At 35.8% G+C, this 20,314-nt stretch overlaps 3 protein-coding genes across 5 annotated transcripts in view; 2 read left to right on the top strand and 1 right to left on the bottom strand.

Annotated features, from left to right (window-relative positions):
- Positions 1 to 1,353: 1,353 nt before the first annotated feature.
- On the bottom strand, positions 1,354 to 7,636 carry LOC120623304 (coiled-coil domain-containing protein 102A). Its single transcript, XM_039889262.1, has 2 exons — positions 7,452 to 7,636; positions 1,354 to 3,801 (listed from the first exon to the last, which is right to left on the bottom strand). The coding sequence occupies exon 2, from the start codon at positions 3,782 to 3,784 to the stop codon at positions 2,639 to 2,641; it is 1,146 nt and encodes a 381-aa protein (XP_039745196.1). The 5' UTR covers positions 3,785 to 3,801; positions 7,452 to 7,636; the 3' UTR covers positions 1,354 to 2,638.
- Positions 3,976 to 10,262, top strand: LOC120626728. Its single transcript, XM_039894427.1, has 3 exons — positions 3,976 to 4,193; positions 8,575 to 8,676; positions 10,112 to 10,262. The coding sequence occupies exons 1-3, from the start codon at positions 3,976 to 3,978 to the stop codon at positions 10,260 to 10,262; spliced, it is 471 nt and encodes a 156-aa protein (XP_039750361.1).
- The window catches only part of LOC120637310, a 24,917-nt gene continuing 13,949 nt past the window's right edge, over positions 9,347 to 20,314 (top strand). The window contains exons 1-7 of one of the 3 annotated variants that reach the window (XM_039909112.1): positions 9,347 to 9,481; positions 10,007 to 10,072; positions 14,215 to 14,389; positions 15,312 to 15,507; positions 16,354 to 16,614; positions 18,311 to 18,594; positions 19,150 to 19,352. In XM_039909112.1, the coding sequence (XP_039765046.1) occupies positions 14,216 to 14,389; positions 15,312 to 15,507; positions 16,354 to 16,614; positions 18,311 to 18,594; positions 19,150 to 19,352 (1,118 nt within the window). In that variant the 5' untranslated portion in view covers positions 9,347 to 9,481; positions 10,007 to 10,072; position 14,215. Of the gene's footprint in view, positions 10,073 to 14,214; positions 14,390 to 15,311; positions 15,508 to 16,353; positions 16,615 to 18,310; positions 18,595 to 19,149; positions 19,353 to 20,314 lie in introns of all 3 variants that reach the window. The other 2 variants (XM_039909104.1, XM_039909094.1) reach the window with 2 other exon arrangements.

Here is a 20,314-nt window from a genome sequence, read left to right as displayed (position 1 = left end):
AAATACATCCACTCATCGAGCAGTAAGAATGTGGCTATCTAAGTAAACATTTTGCGCGGAAAGGATCGGAAAAAAACAAAGGAGTGTTATTTTGAAATTCAGAACAACATTGTATCATCCGTTTGGATATATAATGGATATTATAACATTGGGTGTTTAAATGTTGGCAATAAGCCAACTGTTTCAGAACCTTTTATACAGGATCTAAAGCCTACTACTACTATGCTTTAGATCAATTCATTAAGAAGTATCCTAAAGCGAATACAAGCGACGCGGTGAGGCTGCGGTACCTACAACTATCCTAGTAAATCACTATCCACAAAAACAGGTACGTAATTTTATCAGCATTAGATAAATCGTTTTAATTTAGTATCACCAATATAAATAAACCCAACACATTTCGAATATTGCTGAGATGCTGCAGTTCCGATCGATTTTAAGATAATTTAATCTATGAAGTTCTTTAATAGTTAGTTAGTTCATATTTCTAACAGACTAAATTATCCGTTACAATGTTAACACAACATGCAAGAACTTTCTCGACAGAAAAAATAGTCAGAGTTATCTCTAACGCGCAGAATTGTTCTTTAGTAATAAGCAGAAATTTTAGGATAAAACAAAAAATACCTGATATGCTCCCGGCCTCAGGATTAGAACATACTGAATCCTCATTCAGCCATTAATGCATGCAGTGCATTGTGTCTATAAACAGAGAAGAGCGCGGAATGTTGCTAGCTCACAAACTTTTCCTATTTTCCTCATTTTATGGTAAAAGTTTAGAACATTAAAGGTAAAATAATTACTCTCAACTGCTAAATGGAATTAAGGAATAACCACCTGTTCAAAAAATACTACTAAAATGGTTACTGATGCTTTTATATTAGTCGTTTTTCTATGTTCTTAATTCTGTGCTCCCGGGATTATTTTTTAATTTTATCTCAAAATTTTATTATTGATTGGCGAATTACTGATTATTTTGGTTATGATTAATTTTATTTAGGTAACTCAAAATGACGTCTTTTAATGTTAGATTGCATGGAGACATAATGCACACGCAGCTTTCTAGAACACGGTTTTAGTTTGCAAGGTTCTAATGTTAGATTTTCTACCTTACAGTTTTAGAAGACAAGAAAATTGTCGCCGTGCATAACGAAGAGTTCTCAAAAACTCATGCGAAGACAGGCTTCTCTTACAACTATATTTCAGATTAATCTTTCGGTATTATAAACTTTTTTTTTTAATTTCTAGAGCTCTACGACTAAACATTACATGCATATTAAAACTAGACTATCACAATTATTAACAACCACTAACATTTATACAGAACTAGCGTTCTCCGTCCGCGTTTGTTAAAGTTTTTTTATTATCTCCTGGGAAACGTTGTTTGCCTGGAAGCCTATATTACTCTCTGCCTTTTTAACTAACTCTATGTCAAAATCAAGTCTATTGGTTGCTCAGTTAGGACGTAACGTTAAGACAAACAAACATAAACTTTCGCATTTATAATATTAGTGTTGTATTTGATTGAAAGACCTACGATATAGATAGGCCCTCGTATAAAATTTCAGTTTGGATGAATTTGTGTGTGAAAATTATAAGCAGAAAAAACATAAAAGAAAAAATTACTGATGGGGAAATTTTCCCATGTTTTTATCTGCACATCTCACGTTATTTTTTTCATACCTAGGCTCATAAGGGTTGTAGCGTTATGTTAGTTGCCTATTACCTATTATGTTGCCTATAAACTTCCGCAATAAGTGCTAAATCCGATTAGTAATTCGATTTTTTTCTATCCTAGAGACAACATATGATTCTTTGTACCCCGGAGAAGAAACAGGGAATCTCCGTGTTCCAGAGGATAGAAGTTAATAAAATGATATCGGCTTGATTAATACATTTTATTAGGTTCCATATAAAAATATTCAAACCTCTTTTTATACTAAGCCATACACTTTAGTGTAGAAGTGAGTCCACCTATAAGAGAGTGTACTGGGCCAGCGTGGTGGACTACGGACTTAACGCGTGGGGGGTGGGAGAGGATCCGTGATCTGTAATGGGTTGATGTGATTATACATTTATTGTTTTGCCATTCGTGAGGTATTAGAAACCACCTAGCCAAAGCTTAATGTAGTTAATATTATTTAAACAAAAAAAATACAACTATTTTGTGAAAATTGCCCCTCCTCTAATGCCTCACTCAACGTAACGACTTCTTTGATCCTTTATATAATTCGGAATCCAGTATGAACTATTGATACTAAGTAATTGATATTGCTGTAATCCCTATTCGGTGTGACCCATATACACAGGTGGCAATTTTTTTTTTTTTTTTTATAACAATACAATCTGTATAATGAGTCTAAATATATCTTGGAAATGACCAAGTATATTAGGAGGAATGTTATTTACGGAATTAATATAATTAATGACTGCGAAACATATTGTGAACACGTCGCAACATCCGCTTTGTACTGTGTTGTATGTATGCTAATATTATTCAACCGGACGACAGACTAACTTCTTGCTACATGCTAACCTTTTTCTTTTAACTTTTTATTTAACACTTGACGTAGCCGTCACTAACTAAAGAAGAGAATATTTCCGAAGTTTTCTCAAGATTTCTACGCAAGGTAACATCTCAATTTTCATTTCTTTCCACTATCGCCAGTTCATCATCTTCTCCCGATGTATTTGTTTTAGTTTCGTAATGCGCTAAATTTAAATTGGCTTCTGACGACCCGTTACTGGACTCATGAGATCGGGGACTAACACTCGTTTTCCTAACGTATAACACATTAGAATCCAACCTATTGAGTTCGTTAAACGGCACTCCGTAAGCACTACCGTCTGATATTCTGTTAAGTTTGTGTATTTGCTCTCTTAGTTCACAGACTTGGCTATATAACTTCTTATTTTCTCTTAATATCGCTATATTTTCAGTTTCTAAAAGCTCCCGTTTGCTCCATTGTACGTTATTTTCTGATTTGAGCCTTTCTACTTCCATTTTGTACTCGGCAATTTTTTCTTCTAATACTTGCTTCGCAGCTACTTCGTCTTGCAATTCATTTTGCAGCCTCTCTACTTCACTGTGACTAGAATCTGAGCCTAAAGTTCTATCATTGTGTGTCAGCTCTATTTTAGTGTTATGTAATTCAGCCGTGAGAGATTCAATTTTTGTTAGTAGGAATGCTTTCTGGTCCTTCTCACTTTGTAAACTTTTGCAAGCTTCATCTAACCTCAATCTCATTTCGCCTAATTTATTTGCGAGGACATTGTCTACGTTTGCAAATTTGTGGGAATCCAACGAAGCTCTCTGCCTTATAGATGGCTCATTTGGTGACACATAACCTATCCCTTTTCTTCTTAGTTCAACACCATCCTCAGCTGCTAAATCACCTGAAACTATTCTACTTTCACCTATGCTTAGTAGCTTTTCGTTGTCTCTCTTCAGCTCGACCAACTGCTGCTCCAGGTCACCTTTTTCTGTTTTTAATACCGCTACTTCTTTCGTTAGGACGTCAAGTTTGTTTTTAAATTGTTTCGCTTCCTCCCTAGCTTTGTTACGTTCGTTACGTACCTTGCTCCATTTTTCCCTCCAGTTGGATGTACAGTCTGACCACCAGCGCATGGTTTTTTCCATCTGCGTGGCCCTGGCTCTTGCCTCGTCTAGCTCCCGTTGGTAGAGCGCTTCCTTCGCCTCCCAGTCTGTGTTGGTGTAACGTATTGAGCTTCCATCGTGGTCGCGACTGCGTCTGTGGCTGCCACCTTGTGAGCCCTGCGCCATTTTTCATTTATGCAGCACTGAAACCAAAGATTTTTAATTTTAACCATTAAATTGTGAATTGATGATAGTTTGCTAAAAAGCAAATCCTGGTCAAATACTGGTAATATTTAGCGTTGACAAGACCTGAGAACTATTTATTAACTGTTTTTTAATATGACTATGGAACTGCAAAAAATGTGTAAATTTCCAGTATGAGCTGCCCCCCGCCAAGTCCGGAGGTCTGCCCGCAAGTATGCCCACCTACGCCTCCGCTGCCTTTCTGTTACGTGAAGCCCGTCATGAGGTGTCTTCATCAAAAGCAAACTGTTAAAATAATATGGGGAGCGATGCTCCTATGCGCTTTAGGCGGTTCCTGCGTCTATTTCTTCATAGGAGTACCGAGACGAGCTAAATACAAGGATTATTATGCGTAAGTAAAGCAGACAACATCGATCATCATGTGAACTCATTACCGGCACCACTACAAGGCACGGGTCTCCTCCCACAATGAGAAGGGATTAAGGCTGTAGTCCACCACGCTGCCCTAGTGCGGATTGACCCAGGGTAGGGTACCTGATACGCAGGTGTGCCGGTTTCCTCACGATGTTTTCCTTCACCGTTCAAATAATATTTTAATTGCATAAAACATACATAACTTAGAGGTGTGTTCTGAAATTCGAACTCTGCCCCCTGATAGTTTGAAGTCCTAATCACTGGCTTCCAAGTAGAGCAGTACACAAATAAATGATTTAAATTTTAGAATTACTGACGCTATGCTTCTGCCGCAGTGCTGTATTGTTGCAATGTAGTGTTCAAGTCTTAAGGACATGAATGCCGGTGATAGGGGCGGCTTAACACCTTTGCCTCAGGTTGATGGACACAGGATGGCGCCTTAGAGGAGGTGTGTTCCATACCCAGTTGCTGTGCTTATAGCCAATTTTTTTTTTAAAAGATTAGCGATCCCAGTTGCAACTTTCTATTTAATTTGAACTAAACAATTATTATCAGGTGCTACAGATAACATATAATAACCTGGGTATTCAAAGGCATATATGGCTTTACTGAAGGACGTACGCACAACGGACGCAGGCGCTAAACTTATAAAACATGTTTATGTTGCCTGGGAATGTTCACAGAACGCCATGGGGGTTTTTTGTGATTTATCTAAAGCTTTCGATTGTGTTGATCATAAAACCTTGCTAAGCTAAGCCACTATGGTATCCAAAACGTTGCACTAAATTTGGTTGCCTCTTATCTCAGCAATAGAACCCAAAGAGTTTGCATAAATGATGCAAAGTCTCAGGGTTCAAATACCTCAATGGGTGTCCCACAAGGCTCGATTTTGGGTCCCTTTCTATTTTTAGTGTATATAAATGATCTACCGTACCATGTCAGTGGAACATTGTATTGTTTGCAGATGATACATCTCTAATTTTTAAGACTGATAGGAGTAAAGATAACTCTGACGAAGTAAACCGTGTTATGTCGCATGTTTCGCACTGGTTCACAGTTAACAACTTACTTTTAAAAAAAACAAAGTGTGTCGAATTTATCTTACCAAATTGAAAGAAATTTGATAAAAATATAATGATAAATGGTGAATCACTAAAAATAGAGACTTCCACAGTTTTTCTGGGCGTGACCTTGGATAATAAGCTACAGTGGAATGCCCATATAGATTAACTAGCGGGTAAACTAAGCTAGGCTGCCTACGCAGTCAGAAAAATTAGACAGATTACTGACGTTGAAATAGCTAGGCTTGTTTATTTTGCGTACTTTCATAGTGTTATGTCCTATGGAATCTTGTTATGGGGCAAAGCAGCTGATATCGAAACTATATTTATATTGCAGAAAAGAGCTGTACGGTCAATATATAAGCTTAAATCACGCGAATCCCTCCGTGAGAAGTTTGAAGAAATAGGCATACTTACTGTAGCTTCACAATATATTTATAACAATATAGTATTTGTAAGACAAAATATTAGTCTTTATAAACAAAAAGTGGACATAAACAGTCAACTTACAAGAAATAGTCATACATTAGTGTCATCTGCATATCTTCTGCGAAAGGTACAGGGATCATTTGTGGGATTGAGTATACGCTTTTATAATATTCCTAAGGTGATTTTGGACCTGCCAATGCATAAGTTTAAGGAATTTGTTAAAACACATTTATTACAGCGAGGTTACTATACAATTGATGAATTTCTTAATGACAAGGTTGCTTGGAAGCATCCGGCTAGAAAAATGAATGTTAAAATGTAAAATGGAAATTGTTGATGTTGGAAAAGAGCAACTGCTGAGTTTCTTGCCGGCTTCTTCTCGGTAGAATCTGCCTTCCGAACCGGTTGTAGAGTCAATACAAACAGACATACTTGACGTTTCAAAAGAAGCACTTTTGAAACGTCAAGTCTGTCTGCTTGTATTGACTCTTATATTAGGCCTACGTGAAATAAATGAATTTTGAATTTGAATATATTTCAAATCTAAAGTGCACTTGGAACACATTATGTACTGTAAAGAACAATGCCAGTAAATATGAATGTTAATAAACAGATTTTGCTTATTTATGGACCTAATAACTGTGTGATCTCATTAGAAGTTAGGATATCAATAAAGTGAAACAGAAGTGGAAGTAGTTTTTTTTTTATTCTTCTAGAAGTTCGAAGTTCTCCTTGACTGCAATATCACTTTAAGGTAAGTGATGATGCAGTCTAAGATGGTAACAGAGTAAAGCACATCTAATAAAGAAACTAGAACCTTAGATTAACATAATACTATCCACCAAGCTGGCCCAGTGCGGATTAGTGGACCTCTCTATTTATATAGTTTCTCTTTTTTTTAAACATAAAAGCATAAAAACTTGACATTGAAACTGTTCCCATTTACAAACATAGACTAATCATAAATACATATGATGAATACAACCCTGCTTTAAGAGTTCAAGGCTGCAGGTTCAATTCCCACAAGTGGAAAATGTTTGCGTGATGAACATGAATGTTTTTTAGTGTCTAGGTTTAAATATAAAGATTGATATATATTATCAATAAAAATATTCTAGATCATAATAAGGCACATTTAATTTACTAGATGGTGATTTGTTTACTGTCACAGTATATTTATTTACAAACCAAAGACTATTTTGGATAGGTGGGAGATAGAAATATCAATTAGCAAAGTCATAAATAGGTCTGGGGGAGCTGTTGTGCAGTATGTGTAAATATGAAGAGTGTGAGGCAAAGACCTGCAAACTTGTGGAAATCATATCCGAAAAATGGCGGTAAACATCTCCCTTCCCTTTAAATGTGCTTTGGCTGGTGGACATGTAAATTATCAGGGGATTTAATCAGGGAATACTATGCTAGCTGTGCAGAGGCCAGCTGTAAGAGTCCTCGCCCTCTAATAAAGCCAGTAACAGTTTCGGCATTAATTAAACACAGCGGAGTCCTTTCTCTAAACTATGGTAATAGAGTTTGGCATTCCAAATTTAAAAACAGAGACACTCATTTCCGAATTATTTTAAACTAAAAGTGTATGCAGTATACTAATTTCTAAATCATTTATTAAGCTTTATGTCATTGAAAATAGCCAATAATATAATTTAAACAAAGAAATTCAGGCCAAACATTTGTTTACATAAAGCCAGGTAAATGTTCCGAAAGAGTATTTTAATAAAAACACAACATACCTCGTTAAAATTCAACACATTGCTTCAGCACTTTGATTGTTTTATTCTTTCACTACTTTAAAACATTTAGTTCAATTTGTAAACTTGTAAATCTAAAAATTTTGTGCATTATCGAATTTCTCAAAACGATTTCGAAATTCGATAAATAGTTAGAAACTTTGTACGAATTTTGTGATTTAAAGATATCGATTAATCAGCTTTAAAAAATAACGTCGTAAAATGTTATTTCTTCATGATGGGTACAGTGGTATTTTGAATACCTAATTTAAAATAACAATACAAATTGTCAAAAAAAACTACAATTAGAAATTAATCTCTAAATGTAAATGCAATTTAAAAATAATAATTGTGTTAGCGATTAATCAATCATAAAAGTGATCAATGAACCTCGATTTTCTATCTGTGGCTAATAATGTCAAAATTTGCTTTTATTATCTTTCTGTTATTATATTTAGTGGGGTTCTAGCTTTTTTGAGAGGAAATTCAAATCATTATTTTCTGCTACTGAAAAAAATTTTTTTTACCATTGCTGATGAATTTCAATCTCGAAATATGATACGCCTATAAAAGTTAATGCAGCAATAAAGAATAACCTAATACAGAACTGACGAAAGCAAACAAATCAACGGGTCGTATCAACGAATTAGTAATATTTATAAACGAATGCAATTTTCATCAAAAAACCTTATACCGAACCATAGTATTACGTTTTATAAATAACTAAGTAACAAAAATAGTAAAATAAATCATTGTAATAATTTTTTTTCTTCTCTCGTTTCTTCGTGTTTTTGTCATTAGATTAGTCGTTACATACAACTTTTGGTTTTGTATTATTAGAATTGTACCCTGAATAATACAAGACCGAAAGATCGAACTCACAGATTGAACATGTATACCTCTTAAACTATAAAGTAGCGCTATCCTCAACGAATAAGTATATCTACGTCATTTCTTATTTTGGGCAGATCAATTATACAAATTTGTGGCAATAAATTTCTTAGTTAAAACATTATTATAACTACGGAAAAATAAAAAAATATTTATTTTATTACTTTTCTGTTAAGTTTGATGATAACTCTGTGATATATCACTTATTGTCGTTAACCATATTATTTATTTACAGGAGAGGAGAATTTGAAGACTGGGAGGATGAAATGGCTAGAAAAGGCTTATTTCAATCGGTGCCCAAGGAATCTTTAAAAGACAATCAGCCTCAGAAAAAAAAGTAACTGTTTTAAAAAATGATTGATTGTTAGTAGAAGTATGAAAATAAAAAGTTGCTTGTAAGTTAGTGGTTTTATTGAACAAATTGTATTGCATATAATTGGTGGAATATAATCAATAAGTTCTTAAGTTAATAATGAAACAAAGTACATTACAAAACAACAAATACATTACTGCATATGAACTAAGTAACAAATTATTTGAAATATGATGACTAATTCTACGATTATTAATCGTTTTGGAAAAATTTCCGCAGTATAAAAGAACCGATTCTTATTTTTTTTTTATATTTGAACTTGGGACAGGAAGTGATTCGTGTCTTCACGTTTCATGGCGGCAGCCAATAAAATACATCTTTCATATTTTGAAAACATTGAGATTACGTTTTGCACCAATCAATGGAAGGTTGCAGTGGAGCATGAAAGTTTAGTATGTGACTTTGAAAGGTAGTCTAAGAAAAACAATCATTTCTATGAACAAAACAACACTTATAATGTTTTGTTTTAATTAAGGACTATAAAAAAAATCTTTATATAATTCTACAGAAATAACATTATCTTCTTTATTTATTTAAAAAATAAATAATGTTTTTAAAGGGACTTCTTGCCAAAGCTATGTCACGTATGTTTGTCTACTGCGAGTCAATGCGCATGTCAAGTTGAAAATTGCAAATGGCGTCCGTTGTTATTGTTCGTACCGAATAACTATTTGTAAAATATATACTAATCTTTTTAGCGATTTTTCTAATGGACTGATATACTAATGCGATGCTTTAACTTCTTATGATTCGGCGCGACACGTTTTATGTACGTTTTTATGTGTTTTGAGTGTTTATTTCGAATTCTATGTGTGTCATGCAAATGGGGTAAGCTGGAATTGTCGGATGTCGCATAGGTTGTTTTGGATAGTTTCAATAAGAAAATGAAGTGAAGTTCTGTGACCTTAAGTGTGAAAATGGAACCTGCATAAAGTTTATTATATAGCGCGTTAAGTTTGGAGCGCTGCAAGAGACGGGAACGGGCGGAATTTACTAATGTTCCATGCCGTGACTGCACTCCCCGTACATTTCAAAATGGCTGCTGCTCTTGATATATGAGCTTTGCGTCACTGAAATATAAATCTGTGGTTTTTATTCGTAAGGAAACTCGCGTGTTCGTAGTTGGGTGATCCCATGTGAAAACTCGAATTAAAACATTGGACAGTGCCCCAGGCGAAGCTGGGGCGAAACAATAGTGGCATATCATATGTTTTGGCAGTAGTGGGCCGTCGGTGACCGTAGGACTGATATTGCCTTGCATAGCCGGATTGTAATGCTGCACTTGATTTTCCAGGATGATTTGGAACACGACAGACTAGAAATTGTGTGTTATTGAGCGTAATGTGACATTGTATGATAGGTGAGTCTTTATTTATTTCGTTTATTTACATTCGGTTAGTGTGTGGTGGTGTGATGTTGTGAACAAAATGGACATATTGGACGATGACATTTGGTCGGCCGGCGGCGAACGTGCCCCGTCCGGCACCACATTCGCTATATCGTGCAGTCGCGATGAAAACACTGAAATACGTAATAAAAAAGTTGTGTAACACGCGACGCTGGTTTTTCGACCTTGCTGTCAATAGGAAATATTCTTCGTTCGAAACATTCCATAGGGCATTAAAAGGCCCTTAGAATCACTTCCACTATCAATTGATTATATATACTACATAATGTACCTGGAACTCATAAAAGAATTAGTCATTTAAACAAAATTACTTTTGAATTTCGGTTGTTGTACTGAAGCTATGATTTGCATAAGTAGTGTCATTATTTTGAAACTTAATTATAATATGTGGATGCTATTCAACTTTTTCTTTATTTATAGTGACAAGTTAAGATTGTTAGTGGCACAGTATTGGATAACTATTAATTATAACTTTTCATTCTGAATTTTTTCTTTATATTTTATTACTGGTTCAATAAGTTTGAAGATAGTGATGATTTGTTTACCAGTACTTCAAATTTTGAATAATGCACAATTAAATTTTATATATCTAATCATGATGATCACATCATTGGTAAAAGTATTTGAATAACTGTATTAAGAAGAAGTAACATCAGTGCAGAAGTAAAATAACATTATTGAAATATAGTATATACATTAATCAATACATAAGTCTGAAAGTTAGTTTGTTTTTTAATATTAAATTAGTTTTAAAACATTATATTTAACTTGAACTAAACAAAATGAATAAGACTAAAGTTAGTGCTGTCATCTGTTCACTTTACTTTCTGTGGCTATTTGTTTTGTTTATATGCACTACTTATTCTGTAAAATGTAAAAACTAGAATTTATACTTCTTAATTGATTAGTTATTATAATCATAATAATCAAAAAGGCATATTGGAGTTAATCATTTGAATGTTGATTATTTTTTTAATATTATACTCAAAGACACACATCCCTAAAATTATTTTACAATAAAAAGCAATTGTTGTTATTTCTGTATATTTAGTATATTATGTAATATACTAGAATATTATGGCTAGTAAACTGCTACTCATTCCCTTTTTGTGTCAGCTCTTTGGGTACTTTTGTGAGGGTAATAAGTCTGATAATGTTTTGCATGTTATTTCCCCTCTTTATAATATTTTTTTTAGATTAATCAAGTTCAAGAAGTCATGTTGGAATTAATTAATTTTATGTTTGAAATCAATCTAACGGAGAAGATAATTTTGGCTTTAATCAATAGGCTTATTTTGACCACTGCTTTATGCTCTTAAACTTTTATGCACTGTTTTTTTTTAAATATTAATTCTAAAATTGTTTTTATATTAAAATATTAATTCTTAAAGTTAAACAATCATGTTTTCCACTATGTGTAAGTGCCAATATTTTTTCTTAGTCAAATATTGACATTGGCCAAATATTTGTGCTGTGTGCACAAATAAAGCCTAAGCAAAGAAAAGCTCCTAAGAAAAGAAGAAGAAGAATATATACGACCTTTTTTTCATACATTGCAATAAACCTAGAATTTTTTATTAAAGCCTTATTATAAAAATTAAAATAACTTAACTTTTAAATTTATTGGTGCACACACGATAATGTGTTGTTGTGGGTTTTTAAGTACCCTCCCTACCCAAATTTAGATTGCCCTGTGTCTTATAGGTCAGCCCTATATAAATCTCATTGCCCTTAAAAATTGAATAATTGGTAGATTTGTACAGAAAATGTAAAGCATAGATGGTTTCAGTAATTATACGATCAAAGGATTATAGTAAACAAATAAATATTCCTGGTAAATTGATCCCAGTTCAGACTTAATAATACACAAATCCTTGGCATTTAAATAGGTTACTAAGCTGAGAATTTTTGTGTTAAGTGACAATCATTAATTTTCTTTGGCATAAACTAACAACCAAATTGCAATCAATTAATAATTAAATATTATACAAACTACAAAGCATATAGATATAGTCTGTTACAAATTTAATATAAACAAATATCTAAAATGACTATAAAAACACACAAACGTCTACATAAATGATAATAGAAAATAAATTATAAAATGACTATAATAACATCACACTTAGGTAAATAGGTTATAGGTAAAAAATTAATATCTCAAATTACCATAAAATAACACTACATCAATATATTGTTTATATGTTCACTTTTGATCTCAACATCATATCTCTTGTGTGTACTAGTTGTTTCTCCCACTTTAATTATGGATTGTTACATATGTTAATATTAGATTGTATGAGCCCTGCTCTTAACATGAATTTGTATGACAAGATGCTGCAATGAAAATTTTCATTTTAGAATATCTTCTAAAATATGTGTCCAAACAACTTGCTAAAAGGGCAAGGTTTATCTTTTTAAGATTTTCATATGTAGGAATTAACATTCTTTGACTTTAATTTTCTAATAATTTTGAGATAGAGTGTGTATATTATTATTTACTTGTAAGAGGTTTTATTTATTAAGATGTATGTAAGACAAATATTTTTGTGAGATTGACTATTTAGTCAGCGCACTCAGATAAAAGTGATGGGTGATAGATGGGAATAAATAAAAAATTCTAATATGTTAAATTTTTGCATAGAAAGGTTATTTTAGTCAACCTAAAAACCATATTTTTTTTCAAAATAGCGACTAAGTATAAATACCTAAAAGGTTTTTATATATATTGATAATATAATGGCATAAATTTAGTGAACTATGGAAATACATTAACTGACAGTGTATAATCTGTTATTAAAGGCCAGTTCCTTGTAAGAGTTAATGTTAAAGCCACATTTTCTTCATTTAACTTCTAACTAAATCCTACCAAAAAAGGATTTATGTTAATTTTTAAAAATGTGTATTATATTATACATCTCCACAAAATAAGAAGAAGATATTATACATCTTTCTATATAAATATTTTTATTTTAACTTGTCCTATTGTATACATTCTTTTCACTATATATAACAAAAATATTGGTCTATAGTGTATTATAAAAAAAGTCTTTGTAATACTTAAGTAACCTAAAATAATTTTTTGTTGAATTTGTATTTAAATGAAAATGTTATTTTCAAACAGCAGTTTTTAGGTATGAAATATAAATCCTTACAAGAAAGAGTCAGTTTATGATCAACAATCATTGACCAAAAAAATCTCATGTAGACAAATCTTGCACTTTATGGAATGTTATTTGGTTTGCTTAGTTTAGGAGATACATTTTTATCAGGGGATGTATGGGAGTACTATGAAAAATAGTCCATGTGGCTTTTATAAAATAATGCTAAAGCGGGTAAAACCATGGGGAACAGCAAGTTCTGGATTTTCTTTGCATAGGTCCCCGGTCAGCAGCTACTAGTAAAGGCATCAAAAAATTAAAAAAATTAAATAATGGCAATTTGCAACGTTTTTATATTTAATTCAGACATGACACAATCTTTTAATGTGTACTTTGTGAGGGTTATGGATTTGTAATGTACTATAATGCTTGTTTGCGACGCGAGAGCATTTTTCAAATTGAACTAAAAATATTTTCAAAACGAAGCACTAACATCTCATTTTCTCTCCCACCTTTATATTACATCTTCAAGAAATGTCCTCATTGAAGCTAAAACAAGATTTTTTCTATACTCAGGTTTATAAATATTTGAAAAACCTGAGTATAGAAAACCAAATTTAGCTACAAAGCTCTTCTATCACGACAAAAGCTGAAAGCTGCTGAAAGAAATGTTATACCAACTAAAAACTAAATAAATTTGAAGAGTTCCGTTCCGTCTCCGAAACTCTTTACTGACCTATATGGAATTTAAATATTTATTTGCAAAAAAAATTTATAAATGACGGAATTATGCCTGATAACCTTCTCCTTTTTTAATGAAGTTGGTTAAAATTGCTTTTAGTTTAAGTTGTCATTCTTGTCGCAAATGAGGGATGTAAATGTAAAAGTTGAATGTAACATTACATACCGTTTACGTGAAAAGATGGATCCAATGTAAAATGTAATGTAGATGGATGTATAGCAGGTGTATGTAATGTAAGGACTTGTTCGCAGTATGGCAGCGGATAGCGACGGGCTAGGCTCGGCGGGCGGCGGCACGTGCGGCGTGGTGGTGACATGCGAGGGCGACCTGCGCGACCCGCGCTTCCCCGCGCGTCTCCGCCGCCTGTTGCGCGAGCTGCGCGCCCTGCTCGCAGAGCCGCACCCGCACACGCTCAAAGTTAACAAGGTGAGTATTTTTAAAAATATTTTTTGACTCACCACCTCATCATCATCAAATTGTACTCTCTTTATATGTATTTATATCTTTGTAACTACTTTTTTTTCTTTGGTGTACAATAAAAGTGTATTCATTCATTCATTCATTCATCATCGTCATCATTATTGGATAGAAGCAGGCGTTACTTTGCGGAAATCCATGATATATTATGAAAATTAAGCTTAATTTGCTATACTCCGCGCAAAGCAGGATCATGTATGGTGTAATTTATAATTTACTTATAATCCAAAGACTTCTTCTTTTGACGGCCGATTGGCGCAGCATGCAGCGACCCTGCTTTCTGAGTCCAAGGCCGTGGGTTCGTTTCCCACAACTGGAAAAATGTTTGTGTGATGAATATAAATTGCATACAATTCTACAATAAACTACCCATTGATATCTTGGAGATGTCTCTTAAAAAGTTTAAAGTTTGTATTAAACATAAGCCTATAGAAAGGTCCTAATATGGTATTAAGGACTATGTAATCGATAAAAAAGCTTGGGTGTGAATTATTGCTCTAACCAGGTTGCTTTTCTAATAATTTTAAATGAAATTGTGAGATAACAAACAGGGTGATAACAAAAAAAAACACCCGCCCAATCAAAAGTGGGCCGGGCCTACTTGAATAAAGATAGTTTTGACTTTGACTTTAACTTTGAATGTTTTCAGTGTCATATGTATATTATAAGAATTTATGTATATTATTCATAAAAATATCCATCAGTCATCTCAGTACCCAGGCTAGATGGCAATGTGTGTATTGTCGTAGTATATTTATTTATTTAGTATTTATTTTTTTATTCTTCTTCTAACTGGATAAGGTGACCGAGGCATTAATATGGTTTTGGATTATAGGGTTGGTTTGTAACTGCGCCGGTTCCGTTGTTGCAGGTGGAGCCTTGGAACTCGGTGCGCGTGACGCTGTCGGTGCCGCGGGCGGCGGCGGCGCGGCTGCGGCAACTGGCCGCGGCCGGCGCGCCGCAACTACGCGCGCTCGGCATCCTCTCCGTGCAGCTTGACGGCGACGCCGCGGTCTCGCTGCGCTTACAGCACGGGGCGGAGCTGCGCATCAACACCGCGCCCGATGGTGAGCCGCCACTACTCGCGTCCTCGAACTGTTAAAGTGCCCCTTATGTGCGTCATCACCAGTGGCGCGCACTTCATACATGCGCCAAAGCATTGCCTACCCTAATTGTTTGATATAACTCGTGTAGTATTAGGATTTGTCAATTTTTTGCCATCTTCCTGCTTCATGCATACCCTGGTCAAAACCTAGCGCCACTCTTATCGTGAGGAGGACAGAACAGATCCGACCCTGACGATCGGATCACGACCCTGACGATCAGACTACTACTGACTACGCTCCCATTCAGGACACACAATCTAACTTAACTGAGCATTGTCACTCAACCGACCTTAGCGCCACTCTCAATTAGAGTATAACTTATGAAGTTAGAGTATAATAAGTGTCCGGTAATAAATCGCCGTAAGCACAATAGGTATTCACTATTTAATGCACTGTAGGTGAGAATCCTTATCTCTCTGGTCTAGGCGCCGTCGGTCGCACACTTGTTCAATCCGGCTCGAAGGACCATATGTTAATACGTTTAGGGTTGCTTTCTAAATGTAGGGCTTCGGTGGGTTTTAAGAAACACGGTATGCGGTTCTACTTCCCGGTGGTTTAATTGCGACTGAATAAAATAAACATGAGAACATTCAACAGGAGGCCTAAACAGAACCAACTATTTTGTCAACAAATTATTTTGTCTTCCCAGTTTTAATTATTTTGTACTCTGCTACTTTAGTGCAGCCTGCAGCACTTGTCATCATATTTTGTATATTATAAAACTTTGTTGTTACTCATTTAAAATCTTTAAAATAGTGCCCCTTTAAGACAACATGTCTTACATGAGATTATTATCTGCCACTCCAGATGCGGGCACATCAAGAACCCAATCGAACGAGCTGCTGGCCAGCTTGGGCGGCCTGGGGCGACTTATAGCCGACGACGGCGCGTCTACCAGCGCCAGCGCCGACCCGCCGCCGCAGAACAACTTCAAGTCGCCCAACACCGTGTGCCCCATGGACGGCAAGATCCCGCAGAACATTCCCAACCCCACCAGCGACCGCTGCGAGTTCCCCTTCGGCAGCATGACCCAGGCGAGGGTCATACATCGGAAGGAGAACACGTTAGGTACGTTGTTGGTAATTGTGTGACGCGATTGGCAAGATCTCGCAGAACATTCCCACTCCCACACCAGGTTCCCCTTCGGCAGTATGACCCAGGCGCGGGTCATACATCGAAAGGAGAACACGTTGTTGGTACTTGTTTGTGACGCGATTGGCACAGAGTTGGGCAAAATTTATTCAAATGACGAATAACGAATGAATAAGTTGTTACGTTCTTTATTCACGAATAATAAATAATTACATTTATTCGAAGAAAAAATTATTTTCGAATGAATGACGAATAAATAATTTTATTCGTTATTCGATTAATGAATAAAAATAAAACAAGGAATAATTTGTTAAAATCAAATATGTGTTTGCTTTCAATTAGCAGATATTTACAGCTTTATGATTCTTATGTCCTAATATTAATTAGGACATAAGAAACGAAAAAAAATAAAGAAATAGGACATAAAGCTAAGAACTAATGTTCTTCACTACTCTTTCTTCAAACATATTGTCAGACAATCTGCTTGACTTTGGCAAATTTATCATTGTGGCGTAAGAAAAAACGTGTTCTACCGATGCAGATGAAGGTAATGGTGTGTTATATTTACAGAATATTGTTTTTATTTCGCGATAACGATCTAGAACTTCAAAAGGTCTGAGTTACTATTTACATAGGCTCTGGTTTTCGGTGTTTGCCTTTGTAAGTCAGCTTCGCTTCCTGAGTCTGATTCGAAGTCAAAAAACGGGTTTTCTGGATCAGTAGCAACTCTATTTTCAAAATATTTCGTATTTTTTGACACTTCTCTTGCTATTTCATGTTTAAAGATTGTTTTGATTCTTCATTGTTCATTTGCTGAAATGCAAATAAACCATTTGTTCTTGAACCTGGGGTACGACAGTGACGCAATTATAGCGTGTTGACCTTTAGGCGTAAACAATTTGAAGAATTCTTCGAATCTTCTCTCAACGCTTTGCATGTATACTGCTGCTAAATCACGGCAGTACGCTAATGGGGTGTTCTCTAACTTTTGCTGTTTCTTCCGTAAAGCCATTAAACATGGTATCAGAAGCCCATAATACGTTGCTGTCTCTCCTTGCATGATATCTAAAGCCTCTCGGCAAAGTCGTAATATTAGAAATTTGCAAAAACAAAATAATCCTTGTATGACCGCAACTGATAAGAAAGTGCTCCCCCTATTGTAGTTATCCGTTTTATGTGCTGTTATTATTCATTAAAACCCAGAAAACAGGTAACCAGTTGTTAAATTACGATTTCCGCCAATTCGTCTTATCACTTTATCTTTCATCTAATATAGTAGAACAAAAAAAGCTAGCCGTCTCGGCAACGTACGTGCCATCCGTAGGTATAGGTTGAAATAACTGATTTTAGGAGTTTAAAAAATTATTCAAAATAACGAATAAAATCATGAATAATTTATTCGTATGCAATTTATTTACGAATAATTTATTCATGAATGAATTATTCGCGAATATAATTAAATTGCGAATAAATTTTTATTAGAATAATGCCCAACTCTGGATTGGCAAGATCTCGCAAAACATTCCCACCCCCCACCAGCGACCGCAGCGAGTTCCCCTCTGGTAATATGACCCAGGCAAACTGAATTTTTTCTCCAGCAGTCTTACTTCCAAAGTTACACATGATATTTACCCTCACATACCCTGTTTAACTATAATACTTTTGCTTCCAGGTATAGGCCCCTGTGCGAGCTCTCTCCGGCCCGGGACGTCGGATACGCAATTTGTGCGGCCATCCACGTCGGCGTTCACCGGCCCTCCGCCACCGTACCCCGCGCCCCCGGCGTCCCCTGCGCCCCCCACGACCCCTACAACGCCAACACCTTCAGCGGCGCCTACAGTCGCCATGTCATCTCCTCTGCTGGTGAACCTCCTGCAGAATGACGCACCCGCACCGCAACCGAGGCCGAAGCCGGCGCCGCACCCCGCGAAACTCGACAGGCTGGAAGACTCTCAGGTGAGTATTTATTAACGTCCAGTCTATTTGCTGGCATAACAAACCACCGATCTCATTCTTACTGTTTGTGAATACGCTGCATTCGTCCCCATTTCATCAGTGGGCCTCCATTTCAACAGCGTCCCCCATTTCAACAGTGTGGTCCCCACTTCAACAGTGTGTCCCCACTTCAAATTTTATTGTCTGTCACCTGCTTATATACATTCTCGGCCTCTCAGGAGGGATATATTCCCTGAGTTTGCATGTCTTAAAAAGACTCAGGTGGTGCCTGGAAACTTCGTGCCTCATTCAACAGTGCACTGATGAAAAAGTAGTTGAGTGAGATCTAATTTGAAATGGACTTCCTATTTATCAGTAATCTAAATCTACTTCAGCCACTCCATAACATGTCATGTTGACGAATCTGTTGCTTTTGTCCCCATTTCAACAGTTTGTTGTTTACCCCTAATCTTCGCTTACAAGATAATAATTATATAAATAACTTTGAAATATTGATAATTGTGGCCTACAGGTTGACTTGAGGATCTTTATGCTAACGTAATTTTTGTCCACCAGGTGGAGCTAGCAGTAGGCAGAGCGCCGTTTGAGTACCGCGGCGGTCGGGCCACGACCCCCCGTCCGAATGTGCCCTCCGCGCCCCCCTCGCCCCGCCCGCCTCCCCGACCCGCGCCCTTCCGGAGGGCGTTCCCCCCGCGACCAACGCAACCTGTGCAATACAGATCGCCGGCGCCGAATGCTACGGTCGTAGGACGAGCCAGGTGAGTCAACAATAATATTGTAAAACTTAACGTGTTTATTTTTGTGTTTATCGGTGTCCTCATAGCTCACAAAGAAACAAACTATGTATTTTGGTTCGGGTTTATTTGTTTGAAAGCTGAGGTGGTCAAGGACAAATATTACTTTGGGGAAGGGTGATAGCCTAGTGGGTAAGGCTTCAGCTTCCCTTTCTGGGGGACCGAGTACGAACTCCGACACGCACCCTTTAACTTTTCGGAGTTATGTGCGTTTTTATTTAGAAATTAAATATAATATAGGGAAAATATTGTGAGGTTACATACACGCCAGAGAGTTCTCCGTTGTGTTGTTATGGCTGTATGAAGTCCACCAATCTGCACTTTGCCTAAACCCTTCTCATTCTGTGAGGAGACCTCTGCCCTGTAGTTGGCTGTTATTGGGTTTATGATGATGATACAGAAGGGATTTATGATGACGATACAGAAGGGATTTATGATGATGGTACAGAAGGGATTTATGATAATGATACAGAAGGGATTTATGATGATGATACAGAGGAGTTTAAGATGACGATACAGAAGGGATTTATTATGATGATGATACAGAAGGGATTTATGATGACGATACAGAAGAGATTTATGATGACGATACAGAAGAGATTTATGATGACGATACAGAAGGGATTTATGATGACGATACAGAAGGGATTTATGATGACGATACAGAAGAGATTTATGATGACGATACAGAAGGGATTTATTATGATGATGATACAGAAGGGATTTATGATGACGATACAGAAGAGATTTATGATGACGATACAGAAGGGATTTATGATGATGGTACAGAAGGGATTTATGATAATGATACAGAAGGGATTTATGATGATATTTTATATCTAACTTCTAGTTATAGAAGTTAGATTTATAATTACAGAGAGATAGTTTAAAATTACAGAGGTTAGAGAGGGCAGGAAGAACACTAT

The sequence above is a fragment of the Pararge aegeria genome, chromosome 1 (assembly GCF_905163445.1).
Source record: "Pararge aegeria chromosome 1, ilParAegt1.1, whole genome shotgun sequence".
Lineage (NCBI taxonomy): Eukaryota > Metazoa > Arthropoda > Insecta > Lepidoptera > Nymphalidae > Pararge > Pararge aegeria.
The sequence above is the reverse complement of the archived record's forward strand: the minus strand, read 5'-3'. Positions and strand labels throughout refer to the sequence as shown.